Raw genomic sequence first — 14,654 nt, 5'->3', positions numbered from 1 at the left:
AATAAAACCTTTAAAATTTAGGTGTTTTTTAATAAAATTTTTTGTATTTACTTTTTTTATTTTACGTGTGTAATGCGCAAACAGATTTTTATCTCAAATAGTCATTTGATATAAATTACAAATATTGTATACGAACATATAAACCTGTGGTCACATAATTATCAAATTCTAGCCATTTGGCACTATTGCGGTCAATATCAATTCATTAAATTTGTATTTTGACATGATAAGTTGGGTGTTAAGCATAATTTTTTCCTTTTCAATGCAAGTGTTGGTTATGAAAATTAAATTTTAAATGCAAAACAAAATATGAAAGATGTAAATTTTTAACGGCTTTATTATAAGAGCCATTAAAAATTTCCCATTAAAACTTTTATTTTTTTATTATATACAAAAAAAATTAAAGTATGTTTAATTTAAAAAAAATATACAACATAATCATGGCCATTTTATATAATATATCAACTTTAAAAACCCAACAACATGGAAACTCGTTCAAAAAATTTTGGGTGCTTCATAGCTGGTTACTTTATCAAGTTTAAATTCTATCTAACAATCAGGTGACTTATTTCAAATGGTTACATTTCATAGCACATTCCTTCTTTTTTGGCATACTCTTGGGAGTACGCCAATTCAGTCTCACTGCAATAAATTTACTTATACACAATTAAATAAGTTTTGAAGTCAACTAATGCCCTCAATTCTCAAATTATGGGCCTCAAATCAAAGCCACCTGCTTCTGAGTCGCTCTTCTCCTCCGGCATGGTGACCAAAGCCTTTCGAGTCAGACCCCAGAAGGCGGCCGGCACCAACTTTCCACCACTCTCGAAGCGCCAGCCTATGTGTGCGTAGCACGAGTGGCAAAAAACGCACACCCACTTGTAGCCAGGGAACCACGAGAATCGCGCCGAAGGAGTGCCTTGGGGCACCAAATTATTGGCGTGCCGCACAGTCAGGGTGTCGTGGACAAAACCGTCGGGGTTGACGTAAGCGCCCTGAGGTCCGTCCGTACTCATCGAGAAGACAGAACTGGTATTCGAAACTTGCTGACCACATGTGCTGCAGCAGATTCTAGAGCACTGCAAAGATATGGGTGAAAAAATTAATTTAACGTTTATATTATTTTTTGCTGTGCAATTTGGGGTACGAAAAGTTAAAAAATTTAAGCATGTTTTAGGAGAAATTTTTCTTAATTAAAATTTTACTCTTTTCTATTCTTTAAAAAAAATTCATTTACATTACATTGGATCCATTTTGCGGAGCTTAATTTAATTTAATTTGAGTTTAAGTTGAATGAATTTTGTTGGTTACATAATAAAAAAATCCGTGCTTACTTTGGCCATAAAATGTAGTTCCCATCGCAGTCTTTGGGTAGGGCAGTCCAGTTTCAAAAGTAGCGTTCGCTGCTGGTCGACCAGCGGCAGGTTGTGGGCAACCCAGTAGGACAACATGAGGGGATCAGTTGGAGGCTGCGTGGGGGATAACTGCCCTCGACACAAATCCTTCAACAGGGCGTGGATTCTGCTCACTAAAATTTGCTCATTGTACTGCTCGTAAACCTGCAAGTACTCATATTAGACAGAAACTTTTCAAAATTTAGTGCTTCTCACAAAAGTAGGCCATGGGGTTCTGATAGACGCATTCAGCTTTCGTTTCCTGTCAGTTCTACTGCTGTCCTTGGCGTTTGATGTTATCGAAGTGTAGAACGGGACAATCAGTTTCTCGGGGAGAATCCTCACAGTTGCAGACATTACCAATCTGAAAATCCGTCATTTGTAATTTTCTCGCTTCTTTTAAATTTCAATCATTCTAAATATTGAACATACTCATTATTCTTGGTGGCTTCGATGATGCGAAACCTTTGTCTGCACATGCCTGTCAACTGACAGTGGCCTTCGATGACAGCTGAAGAATTCATAATTTGGAAAGTGACCCCAACACAGCTTTTTATGTTCTGGTTGTAGCGGTTGAGGTTAAGGACAAGGCCAAAAGTTTTGTCTCCCTCCATGACCGACAAAACCATTGAAATGAGCGACTGCTGGAAAATGTTGAAGGGAATCTTCTGTCCAGGAAATGAGACCGTCTGATGCTCGATGACTGGGATTTTCTGAATCGAGTTTTCTTCGTAGAAAGTGAATCCAGAAACTTCATCCAAATCTTTTCCTAAATACTGATTTGAAAAAAATTTAAATTTAAAATTTAATAGTTTTTATTGTGATAAATTTACGAAACCTCATGTCTGCCAGCTCGATTTATGTCAAACATCTGAGCATTTTCCGACGCTTCTTCTGGAGAGCTGCGAGCTTCCTCCGAGTCCTGAGGAACGTCCCATGCATCCTCAGAATCTTCCAACTCGTTTTCAACAGGGCTGTGGTATTCATCGTCATCACCGCTCGAGTCGTCACCTGGAGATTTAATTTTTTAATTATATAATAAATGATTTCAAAAAATTGTTTCCATCAGTACCATCGTGGAAAATTTCATCTGCGTCCTCGCTGTCAGCATCCATTTTAGAGGCGAATTTTTGGAACGAACCTGCGAAAACATTTATTTAAAACCGTTTCATCTGACAAGAATAAAAGAATTCCTGAATATGTCAACCAAATTAGATTAAAGTTTCACCTTTCGCGTGCCAACTTGAAAGACAATCAAGAGGCTGGGAAGCAAAAAATTGCGAGAAATCCCAAATTAACTTTCGCAAACACGTCTCTGTCTTTCTAATGTACTTATGTTTTTGTTGTTATGGTTCGCCTCGGCCAATAGGAGGCGAGTAGATGTCTCTGGACTTTGCACTTTCGAGGCCAGCTTTGGCCGCCGGCCGCCAGGGGCGCCCCGCATCCGCCAATGGCATTGATTATTTTTGCAGCTGGTGGGTCGCAGTTTACTGATCGTGCCCGCGCACAATTCGACGACCGAGAGACGAGCAGACACACGCACGGCTGCCACTTAATTCTGCACGCGAATTCGGCTTCGGATTCGGCGACATTTGCCCTCGACAGCCGTACCAACAGGTCATGTTGTGAATGGAAAACAAGTGCAAGATGAACGGCAGACTGAAGGACAGTCTGCCATGCATCCCCTCCGAGCTGCTGCTCAACCCCTTTGTGCACCACCTCGAATTAACGTCTACTCTGGACAAAATCAAGGTGAGTTGCACCGAAAACGGTTCAATTTGCACTTCTGCACAAACGTTTCTGTCAAGAATTCGCGAAAAATTTGTTCTAGAGCGATGGAAAGTAGGCAAGTGCGCGTTTGTTGATATCACGCCACCCTTTCGTGTCGTAATCTGTGCCGAGTCCATCTTTCCGAACGCAAGCTGCGTCGGACTAAAACCACGTGAGGTTTCAGTTCAGCCGGATCTTTTATTATTTATGCTGGTTCGATTGCTGTGATTTGCTACTTTGCGTTTTGTAACAACTGCATGTGAGTGTCTATTTCGAGTCGTGATGAATTCGTTTCTTGTGCCTGCGTGTCACAAGTAGAGTGAAGTGTGTCGACAGTTGACAGTTCTCTCGAAGGGGCGGTAAAAACATGAGAAATTTTTTAAACATAACTTTCATCGAGGCTTTTGAATTTATGCTGGTCTGTTTTCTATAAAATACCAAAATATTATCATATTTTTTTTAATAATAAATTTATCAAATTTATAAATTTTGTTATGCAAGTAATTGCTAAAAAAATTGGCAAAATATTATTATTGTACCAACTAATTATTTTATACGTAAAAATCTTCTTTTAATTGTAAGTAAAAAAAATAATTTGATCTACTTTAAAAAATAAAAATAAAACTGACAGATTTTTCCCCTAAATCTCTTGTTTACGTAACAATGTCGAATATTTTGAAGAATTAAATAAACCTGTTTTTTTTTGTGTTTAGCAAAATCTATAACTTTGATCATAAAAAAGTAGAAATTTTAACTTTTATTGGTGTGATTTAAGTCATTTTTGACGAAAATATATCCAACCACACCCCATGATCAAAATAGTATTATTTTTGTATTTTTCCAGATTGTTTCATAATTTTTATTAAATCCAACAAATTTTATTTTAAATTTTGATTAAATCTTGTCAAGTATTTTTATTTAAATTTTTTCAATTATTTAAAATATTGCAATTTAAAATATTTATTGACTAAGTTTCAATAAACTTTAATTTTGGCGTATCTCAAAATTTAAACTAAATCTGGTTTTAAAATTGATATAATCTTTGGTATTATTGAAGCTAAACGGGTTGCAGCAAATTAAAATTTTCAACGAGGCTTCAAAAAATTTTCAGCCAAAATATGGAATAAATAAAAAAAAAAGTAACAGAAAATTTAGTCGTAAAATATTCCAGTCAACTTTAAGCAAAGTTGCATTTGAGAATAATAAGAGCTAAATTACTCTGACCGAATTAAACAACTACAATTTTTGTAAATTATTCCACCTCGCGGCCCCTTTCTTATTTGTTTTTAGGTTGCCACTTTATCAGCTGAAGGTGCAGCAATTTGTTTCCTTGCCTTGTTTTCCTTTTTATCGTCGCGTCGTTCGTTGCACTGGTGTCGACTTTCATATACTTTCGGAGGCCGCAAAAGTGCCATTTTCCGAAAAGACCGGTGGAGTTATTCGCTGCTCTCGTGTTGGAGAAACCCTGCAAATATTTCCACTTTGGCCTACAGACGCGCAACAAACGGAGATTTCTGTTTGAGTAAAAGTGTTCAGAGGAAAAAAAATCGCCAAATCATGCAGATTATTATATTATCAGCTGCTTTTTTGTACTTATTGTGGTTGTTGGAGAAATTTCGGGGCATGACTTCAGTTTCTCTTTCTGCAGAGAAGAAAAGACGCGCGCGCGCGCTTTCTCTTGAGTGTTCATTAGTGGTGCAGCACGTACTTACTTGTGTCATTAAAGTTGAACGAACTAGTCGCGATTGCATTATTTTGTATGTAGGCAAACGTTACATGCAGAAGCGAATTAATAGAATAGAGCTGGAAGGCGCTGCACGTTTGACGAAATCGAGGAACATTACGTATCGATCGCACATTTCAAAACATTATATTTTTTATTAAATCAAATCAACCGTCACTCTTCTTGAACTAACTCTTCAAGTTCTTCATTTCATTTTCTTCATTTTGATTTAAAGACCCAGATATTGTTTTTTTTTTTTGAGACCTTCCATTATTTGTAATTGAAATTCAAAATACAAAATAGATTAAATTAAAAATAAATCAATTTGTTTGCAGTTGCTGGAGTTTTTCAATAATTTATTGTTAAATAAATTGTTTAAAATAATGACTATTTGAATGTTTATCACCTCTGAAAATTCCTTTTCAGTCTCTTGATTGTATCTGACTGTAAAATTTTGTATTTGCAAAATTGCTTCCTCATTAGAAAATTGAATGTTTAATCTAGTAAGAAAAAATATAAAACATTTAAGCTGAATTAATGAATTAAAATTCATTGATTCATAGTAAAGTAATCAAAGACTTTTACAATGGTTGCCGAATATTTTAATCCTATATCAAATTTTCAATTTTTATATCAATTTGAAAATAAGTTTATTGGTTCATATGTCAAAAAAATTCGAAATTTGATCAAAAGTAAATCAATATGAAAGAGGGGAGGGAGAGAAAGTTTATAACAACAAGTAATTACAATTTCTATATAATTCTAGCAATATTCAAAATCGGTGGCTACAACAAAAGCTGATTTTTATTATAAAGATTTTGCAGATTTTGCTTTTATAACTTTTCTGCAATGCACGTTTTCTGTAGCACTTTGTTGTAATACAGAAAAAAATTACTGTAAATAATACCGATTCAATAGAATTGATATCAGAACAACTGGCAACGGTAAAAAATAGTATCACGTTTTTAAATACAATACAAATGAATCATTAAACTGTTCCCTCGAATTTTGTCGATCAACCAAAGTCTGGTCTCTTTCTTTAACGGGACGGGAGAACAATCAGTCCCCTCCGCAAATTTCCGTCTAGTCATTCGCCATCGATTTGATCCAATTCATTGTGCTAATAAAAAGAGCGGACCAGCCTCGGCGTGTCTAATCGGACAAGAGCGAATTTCTTTCGCGTTTCCTTCCAAGTCGAGCGAGCACATTTTCCCTCGCCAAGGAATATTCTCGAGTAAAAGAAAATCAAGTAGCAATTAAAACACCTGAGGAAGGGTTAATTCTAATAGAGAAAAGAGGAAGTTGATCGAGGAATGCCAGCAAGTAGGTGATTATCTTTGCGCTGCGAGCCATCGCATTATCTCACTGTTCATCCACGTGTTCGTTTATGCCAATGAGCGGGACGAGTATATAAATATAAACGCAAGCGGCGGCACTCAAGGTGAATGTGCAATCGAGGAAATGCACTTTGTAGAGTCGATAGTGTAATTTGCCTCACGCTTGTTCCCGCTCGACGATTACACTGTCTATGGAAATTAGAAATTGTTCTTCTGCGAGGTGAATAATTTATTAGGAATTTCTTTTCATCTTTATGGAAAAAAGAATTTCTAAAATATAATAAGAGAAAACTTGCAGTTTAAAAAATTTACTTAAATAATAATAATCAAAAATTTAATAAATTTTGTCTACATATTTCAGAATATAAGAAGTTTGAATATTAAATGATTAATTTTTTATGATAATTTGTATAATTTAATTAGATTTAATTAAATGTTCTCTTTGCAATACTATTTCCCTTTTCGAAACGTAAGTATAGAAAAAAACAGTGATAACATATCTAAAAAAAATCTGTTTGGTAAGAATCAATTTTTTCTATACTTCTTATCTTCGATCATTTCTCTATTTTAATACTTTTCTGCGACGAAGATCTTCGCTTTTCGTTATCTGTCATAGCCGACGTGGCGTGACAATCGAGACTAAGACAATATTTACAAAAAAAATTAGATAAAAATTAATGAGGAAAGAACAGGGGCCTGTACATTCGTTCCAAAATATTTTTAAGCTTGGCTATAATTTTCTTTGTTGTTGTGGAACTGTCAAAATGTGTCGGTGATTCACGATTTTCCCACCCTGCGCGGGAAAGGATTTCCTTGTTCCTACGACTTGCTGACCGACCGCGTGTCTGATGCAACCAAGAACCATCCGTTGCAAGCAGAGGTCCCGCGCGCCACGTCATTATTCAATTGAAACCAATATAAATGAAATTTGAGAAATTAATTGTGCACACAAAGATTCCAATCTGGTTCACTGAATCGCGCAGACCGATTAATAAAAAAAACTTTTAATTATTTTCATCGTTTCTTCTAGAAAGTTGTTTTGATCTCAAATTTTTTTGTTGTAAATATTGTCTTAGTCACGATTGTCACGCCACATCGGCTATGACAGATAACGACAACCAAAGTTCTTCGGCGAACATAGAAATAGGAAAGTTCAAAGAGCAATCGCAGCTTTACGTCACATTGCCTGACCACAAAGATTTTTTTTCCTTAAAAAGTAAAAGCACTTCAATTATTAAAATACTCCTTTGGGGTTTGATTGCTTGTAAGATAAGGAAATAAATGTATCAAATATTTAACATATTCTTGGTCATCTTCTACTTCAAATTAAAAATATTTATAAGGTAATAAGAAAGCATTTAAAAATTATTAATTGTTCATCAATTAATAATTATAAAATATTAAATTTAGGACACTTAAAAAGTGGTTAGATTTTCCAATTGTAAAGTGATTTCATAGGTAAAATTTTTCAGTAAGTTTTTCATCTATTTTCTCATTCAAAATTTGTTGAAATTTAAAATTATATAATAAATTAATATTATTTTTATCTTAGTTTAGGAGACCAAATTAAAATAACCTGCAGCCATTTTAGCTCTCTCGGTTGCAAAATGATTAATTGCAAGCGGGGAATGGAATTGTTGCGTTAATGAAAAGACAATTCGATTCCAAGGCATTGTTTCGTTCTCACTCTTGGCAAGGGTGTAAAACAATATCTATTCTGTAGGAAAGAGACAATGACATCACGTACTAGGCTATCTTTATGGGCGGTATGTTCACAGCTATGCAACGACGACCTTTCCTGTTAAGTTTCATTGGGACATTTTTTTTCTTAAAAAAAATCCCGAGTGCATACCTTGTGCAGAGAGTGCAGCGAGTAGGATTCAATGACGAGGTCAGTCACTGACTTCTTCTATAGATTGTAATTTTTGCTCTGGCAGCGCGATAAATTATTTCGAGCAGGCGTAGGCAAAGAGATGAAGTTGCTCCGTTAAGATTTTTTATTCTAAGCCATGAGTAATTGACTCATTAACTTAATCAAGTCAGCAAAAATGGAAATGAACAATATCAAATTTATTAAGATCTAAATTTATTTTTAATCATTATAAAAGGTTATTTTTTTATTAAAATAAATTATTTAAAATGAGCTAAGTTAAAAGCAATGATTTAAGAAAAAATGTATTTAGAATTAAAGGAGTTCTTACTTTAAAAAAAAAACAATTTTTTAAATAATTGATTTAAAATTTACGCTGCAATGAATCCCAATTTTTAGGAAAACAATTTTAAAATATTACCTTTAATTAATTTTTGTTAAGTTTTCAAAGCATTTAAACGAAATTTTGTTGTAAATTTTTTGATTTGGTTTTTTTTTACTTATTTTCTCTTGATTTAAAGTATAACTTTTGGTGCTCAGACTTTCGCAATATTTTTTGGCAGGCTAGTCCATTTAATTTGATTAAATCTTCCTTCCTGTGGTGATTCACGACCGGAGATACGAAAATGAGCTTGCATGGGACGAGGAGAAATTCTTCGCGCGCCACTGAATATCTTGCTCGCGTGGCCTACTTTTTTGCCGTCTTGCTTCTTCTTTAGTCTTTCGGCGCCAACAACTTTTCGTTTTACGAGCCCTTCCTTTCCTTCCTCTGATTAGCGAGCAGAAAAAACCCGCTAAATCCAAAATGCGCCGCAATTTGAAGTGGGCCAAACGCCTTTCAAAAACCGCTCAAGTCTGCTCGCATGACGAATAATGTTTCCATTCTAGGAAAGTGATCAGCGCAAAGAATGGAACCTTGCGTGCCGCGGAACGCAGCGGATCTGAACAATATAATGAGGCTATGATTTCAATTTAGTTCACAGGAATGGAAGTTACCAGAGAATTATGCACGCAACAATTACTTTTGCCGATTTCACCTATATAGGAAGATTTTTCCCTTTAGCATGCATTGCAGGTCAATGACTTCAGATGGTTTGAAATTCAAAACGTTTATTAAGTAAAGTTAATCTTATTTGAATTAAAAATTGAATAAAATTTTCATTATTTTTATATTTTGAAAAGGGGCTATTATATAATTTAATTAAATTTTTTGAAAAATTCACGAAGCAAAAATACAAAATTTCATCTATTTTTTGGTCCTTCTATTTCCCTTGCTAATAATAAATTAATAAATCACGATGTACTAACAATGGCGTTAGTTCTCACCCAAATAAACCTTGTGGCTCTCCGAGTATTTTATTGCTCGAACATGCTAATTTAATTTTAGACTTGGCCGTCACGGCCTGAAATATCTGCGGAATATTTTTGAAGCGCTCGTTTGGTACTGGTGGTCACTGAAAAATGACACAAGACCGCAAAACATTAAACTAACTAATTTATTTTGTAATATAATATTTAATAAACTCAAACGGCACTTCAAGATAAAAAAAAAAACGTTTGCAAACTCTTCTGAAATTAATTTCAAGAGATCATTTTTCACACCTTTGGGTAAATAAAAATATAAACATAAATTCTTTACAAGTCTTATTTTTACCGGCTTTTAATGCTGTCAATCAAATATGAATACCGAAATGACTGTCTATTTTAAAATTTACGCGCAAATCAGTCAAACAAACAATGCGTAGCCTTGGAATCGTTGTTGATTGTTGCAAAATAAATTGAATGAATGTCAAAGCGAGAACCAAAATAAGTTTGCACTAAATTTTTGCGAGGTTTCACGTACGATAAACACACATAAACAAACAGGCGACCTTGATAAGTGCAGGTGATTTGGGTACAAACGCTTTTCATCTAAAATTATCTATTGCTGGCAGCTGATAAAACATGCAAATCTGCGGGGAAAGAGACAAAAATTTAATTATGTAACCCTGAATTCGTAAAAATAATTTTTTTTTATTGTTGTCGCTGCTTATTTTCCAATTGTTTCACATTTTTTATATAAAATTGTTGAAAAAATAGTTTATTTGAGATATGGATAATGGATAATGGAAGTGTGGATTGGACAAACCATTGTTGTCAGCACAGAAATTAACACTGATTCTTATGGGACACAGAAATCTGTTGTCCAATCCACCTTCTAATAGCCATAATTTGAGAGAGAAAAAGGAATTGTTGGACAAAACAATTTATTTTAATATATTTTTTAATTTTTTTTTCATTTTAAAAATAAATGTTTATCATTCCCAACTTAAAAATTAATATATTCCATCCAGAGTTAAATTTTTTTAATTAATCTTGGATTCTTTTGTTCGCAGACCGCGTTTCTGACGGTGACCTTCCTGCCCTTGCGGGTGGTGTGCATCGCCCTCTTGCTAGCACTGGCCTGGGTGTTGGCCTGCGTCGGCTTGGTTGGACTCGACGAAAATGACGTCCGATGCAAACCCCTGACGGGTTGGCGCAGGTAAAACTTCTTTATCGTCGGCACGTCGGCGGACGTGCAATAAAAAAATTGCATAAACAACAGCAAGACTCACCTCGCCCGTATGCGTTAACTCTTATCGCATCGGGACACGACGACGCATTTTGTAAATACAACGTGACGAGAGACATACCGAGTTGCACAAGCACTCTGCTTATATACTAATTGGTGGTTGGCTGACATTATTATTATTTTTTTGCCCATTAACGCCATATGCAAAAATAAAATTGTATCTGTTTGCTTCTGCACATGATTGTGCCTGTTCAGCTTTAATTGTTATTTATTTTTCTTAAAAAAAGGCTTAATTTTATTTAATTATTTTCATTTTAACCCGAGAGAAACTTCTTTGATGTTTCATGAACACTAAAATAAAAGTTACCCCACAAAACTTGGTGTCAGTTACACACAAATTTAATTACTGTACATTCTCTTTGTTCTACTCACATGTTTTTGGCAGGTCGTTGAGAGCGGTGATCAGTAAATTGGTGCGCCTGCTTATGGTGTTCGGTAGTTTCAACCGGGTGCAGGTCAAAGGACGCCAGGCGACGCAGAGGGAGGCGCCCATGCTTGTGCTGGCGCCTCACTCGTCCTTTTTTGACGCGCTGCCCGTTGTCGTCCTCGGTTCGCCGAGCGTCGTCGCCAAAGCCGAGACCGCCGATATTCCCTTCTTTGGCAGTACGTTCTTCAAATTACTTGTCCGCGACAAAATTTGAAAATAATGATACTTTCCACGTGCATTGAAAGTGTTTGCGCTCGCTCATGATTCTAAACCCAATAACAGAAAGCACGAAGGCCAGGGGCTAAAATAACACAAACATTTCCAAATGCGTGGAAGGTAAATTTATATGGATTGAAAGTAAAAAACAAAATAAAGTGTAAATTTTTACTATGAAAAGAATCAAAATTGAAAAAAAAAAGAAATTTCAACTCTTACTAGTAACTAATCATTAAGCTACAAAAGTTAATTATAAAATAATTTTCAGTTTTGAATTTTTTTCTCAGCTTGGTCGGACAGAATAAATGATAAATGACGCTGTTATTTTACTAACCATGATACTAAGATCGTGAATTCAAAATTAAAACCCTTGCTCATTGACGGACAAATTTGGCGGGCCCCCATAGGTAACTGCATTGGGCGTCGCTCCCTTCAGAAACTGCCAATAAATGTGATGGTTAAGGTCTGCTCTCTCCCCGAATTATTCTGCTTTGCATGCACACACCTTAATTTCCACTAACTGTTGTTTGTTTCCGTTCACAAAATTACACAACACTTCCTCTCTCGTATAATAATCAAACTAACCAATCTAGATTTCACCAAAGGTAGTTTTTGTGGTACCACTATATAAAAAAATCATCTCTTCTGAGCTTCAACCTGAAGAGAGTTTTTTTTTTCAATTCATTAGCCTTAAAAGGAACTCTTCTGCACTTCAATTTGATTTTTGGCAATTTTCTTTTCGGTGAAAAATGCACACAAAAAAGAATTGTTTTAATTTTCTATAATTTTTTGCGAATGCTAATTTAATTTCTGGCGGTGGCAGGGCCCTGGTGCGGACGCTCAGCTGGCTGGGCCGCAGCACCTACGAGGTCGGGGGGATGCACCTGAAGGTCATAGGGCAGCAGGCGAGCCGCGAGGAGGCTCCGATCCTTGTAATCGCGCCCCACTCCACCTTCATGGACGCGGTCATTGTCTATGTCACGGGATTTCCCTCCATCATTTCACGCAGAGAGAGCGGCCTCAACCCTTTCATTGGCAGTACGTTCCTCTTTCAATCCCCGTTTTTTCTTATTTATTAGAAAAAATCCTAGTTGTAGTTGTCAGTAATAATAATACAATTAACCCTTTTCTTTGCTTGATTGTCTTTTTAACCCGTTCCTGCAGAGTTGATCAACTACACGCAGCCAGTCTATGTGTGGAGGGATGACCCAAAGTCGAGGCAGAAAACCATCAAGGAGATCGTGAGCCGAGCTACCTCGAAACTGGAATGGCCACAAGTACAATTACAGCCCAAGCTAATGACTTGACGCTTATGTTCTTAATTTGGCAGATTTTGATTTTTCCCGAGGGCACCTGTACCAACCGAAAGGCACTGATTACCTTCAAGCTCGGCGCTTTCTACCCTGGGGTGCCTGTCCAGCCAGTCTGCATTAGATACCCTAATGAGCTGGACACTGTTACTTGGACGTGGGAAGGGCCTGGAGCGTGAGTTTTTATATTTGTTTTAAATAATAAAATATTTATACATTTCAATTAAAAAAAAAAAAAATACAGTAGCTTTTTAAGAGAGCTAAAATTATAAATGTTAGCAAATTTGCAAACAAAAATCATTAAATTTAATTAATTTAATTTCATAATTTAAAGTGCCTAAAATTAAAATTAATGATAAAAATATTCCATAAAAATGATATAAATATTGTTTTGCAACTGTCATAAAATTTTAAATTTTTACCCTAAAAAAAATTGAATTCAATTTATACTTAAATTTCAGCCTGAAGCTTCTTTGGCTCACCCTGACGAGGTTCAACAGCACCTGCGAAATTGAATTCCTGCCTGTTTACAATCCAAGTGAGGCAGAGAAACAAAACCCAAAACTCTACGCCAACAATGTGCGAAACGTTATGGCAAAGTAAGCTATTGAAATATTTCCAAATCGTCTTTAAAGATTACATTTTTTCCAAATCAGGGCTCTTGGCATTCCTGTGTCTGACTACAACTACTCAGACACACTCCTTATCAAAAAGGCTGTGGAGCTCAATCTCCCGTCTGCCTCGGATCTCGTCAAAGTGCAGAAACTGAGAAGTAAAATTGGGTAATATTACAAATAATTATAAATTATATGTAATAATAATAATTATTATGTTAATTATAAACAGACTTGACACTGTGGATATTGAGGTACAGAAGGCATCACAACTCCTCAAAAAAGATCTGTGCTCCGTTGTGGAGTTTGCAAAAATTCTTGGTGTTGGCGTCAATGATGTTTCAATGCAAGAACTTTTCCAACTTTATATTAAAGTAAATTTATAAAAAAAAAAAGAAAAAAAAGGGAAATTGAATAATTCTAATGTCTAAATTTTAGAATGGTGAGAAGATAATAGACATTAGGGAGTACTTGCTCGACATTATAGTGATTCATATGAAGAGCAAGACGGTGAATATGGCAAGACTGGCTTTTGAGGTTTGTTACATTTTCTCTCGCAATTACATCATACAAGTGACAAGTGTAAATTTTTAAATCAAAAATTATTTTAACCCAGGCTGCAAGTTGCGACCAAAGCAATATGAGCAGGAGTGAAGCTGTTCACGCACTTAAAATTGCATTCAATATGTCTGAAGAACGAACCGAGAGGATTTTTTCAAAATTCGAGTCAACCTCATCAAAATTCAATTACGGTAGAAATATTTTTCTCTTTGTTAATATTAATTCTCATCTTTTGCCCCATATTTTTTCCAGAGTCATTTAGAGAGTACGCCCTTGGCAAGGAAGATCTGGCATGGATTTTTGCTGGACCAAAAAAGGATTGTTGAACAACTGTACCGTTTGATCTGTGCCAAAGAGACCACGGAAAAAAATATTTATGGCTAACAATATTTTTGAGAATTTACACACTCATCAGTATTTTGCTCTTTACTCTAGTAGCGGAATCGAATTCTTTGAGAATAAAGTCGGCAGGAACGGTCAATTTTCTGCCTTGTGTATGTAAATCATTCCTGGAGATAGGTTATGTACTTGTAGATAGTGATGACTATATTTATTTTTGTGCAATGCTGTACACTTTGTTTTCCATGTTTAAATACTATTAAATCTCTTTTAAGGACCACCTCAGATGGAAAATATCTATAAATTGTGTTTTATTTAATACTCAGTTTTAGTAAGTTTAAGTAATATTATTTGGGAGAACCAGCCAATTATTTTAAGTTCAAATATAAAACTTTGTATTATTGATGTAATTTTTGAGCTCTAATTTGAAGGTAATAGTCCTGATGGAAAAAATTATTGTTTACTATACAATATTTAAAAAA

The 14,654-nt window shown here is 35.2% G+C and overlaps 2 protein-coding genes across 3 annotated transcripts; one reads left to right on the top strand and one right to left on the bottom strand.

Moving 5' to 3' along the window:
- Window positions 1-25: 25 nt before the first annotated feature.
- On the bottom strand, window positions 26-2,780 carry LOC132193273 (protein cereblon). The gene is made up of 7 exons (XM_059613876.1): window positions 2,623-2,780; window positions 2,467-2,535; window positions 2,233-2,405; window positions 1,827-2,170; window positions 1,611-1,758; window positions 1,335-1,559; window positions 26-1,079 (listed from the first exon to the last, which is right to left on the bottom strand). The coding sequence occupies exons 2-7, from the start codon at window positions 2,507-2,509 to the stop codon at window positions 705-707; spliced, it is 1,308 nt and encodes a 435-aa protein (XP_059469859.1). The 5' UTR covers window positions 2,510-2,535; window positions 2,623-2,780; the 3' UTR covers window positions 26-704.
- Window positions 2,781-2,866: 86 nt separating this feature from the next.
- LOC132193272 (lysophosphatidylcholine acyltransferase) lies at window positions 2,867-14,476 on the top strand. Of its 2 annotated transcripts, none has more exons than XM_059613874.1 (11): window positions 2,867-3,146; window positions 10,470-10,615; window positions 11,091-11,308; window positions 12,513-12,625; window positions 12,679-12,833; window positions 13,120-13,257; window positions 13,315-13,440; window positions 13,505-13,646; window positions 13,711-13,809; window positions 13,889-14,024; window positions 14,086-14,476. In XM_059613874.1, exons 1-11 carry the CDS (start codon window positions 3,024-3,026, stop codon window positions 14,157-14,159), a joined length of 1,470 nt encoding a protein of 489 aa, XP_059469857.1. In that variant the 5' UTR covers window positions 2,867-3,023; the 3' UTR covers window positions 14,160-14,476. The 2 variants fall into 2 exon arrangements, with proteins under 2 accessions (XP_059469857.1, XP_059469858.1); XM_059613875.1 differs by lacking the exon at window positions 11,091-11,308 and adding an exon at window positions 12,172-12,386 and having other exon boundaries at window positions 2,868-3,146.
- Window positions 14,477-14,654: the final 178 nt, after the last annotated feature.

The sequence above is a fragment of the Neocloeon triangulifer genome, unplaced genomic scaffold (genome assembly GCF_031216515.1).
Source record: "Neocloeon triangulifer isolate White Clay Creek 2 clone unplaced genomic scaffold, ASM3121651v1 ptg000003l, whole genome shotgun sequence".
In the NCBI taxonomy this organism is placed as follows: domain Eukaryota; kingdom Metazoa; phylum Arthropoda; class Insecta; order Ephemeroptera; family Baetidae; genus Neocloeon; species Neocloeon triangulifer.
This window is presented reverse-complemented; position numbering and strand designations above follow the sequence as displayed.

Coding starts and splice junctions, on each gene's coding strand:
- LOC132193273 (XM_059613876.1), bottom strand. CDS start 2,509: ATGGATGCTGACAGCGAGGACGCAGATGAAATTTTCCACGATG. Junction 2,171..2,232: donor ATCGAGCTGGCAGACATGAG/GTTTCGTAAATT, acceptor TTTTCAAATCAG/TATTTAGGAAAAGATTTGGA. Junction 1,560..1,610: donor GAACCCCATGGCCTACTTTT/GTGAGAAGCACT, acceptor GAGTACTTGCAG/GTTTACGAGCAGTACAATGA.
- LOC132193272 (XM_059613874.1), top strand. CDS start 3,024: ATGGAAAACAAGTGCAAGATGAACGGCAGACTGAAGGACAGTCTGCCA. Junction 13,647..13,710: donor TTTTCCAACTTTATATTAAA/GTAAATTTATAA, acceptor TCTAAATTTTAG/AATGGTGAGAAGATAATAGA. Junction 13,810..13,888: donor TGGCAAGACTGGCTTTTGAG/GTTTGTTACATT, acceptor ATTTTAACCCAG/GCTGCAAGTTGCGACCAAAG.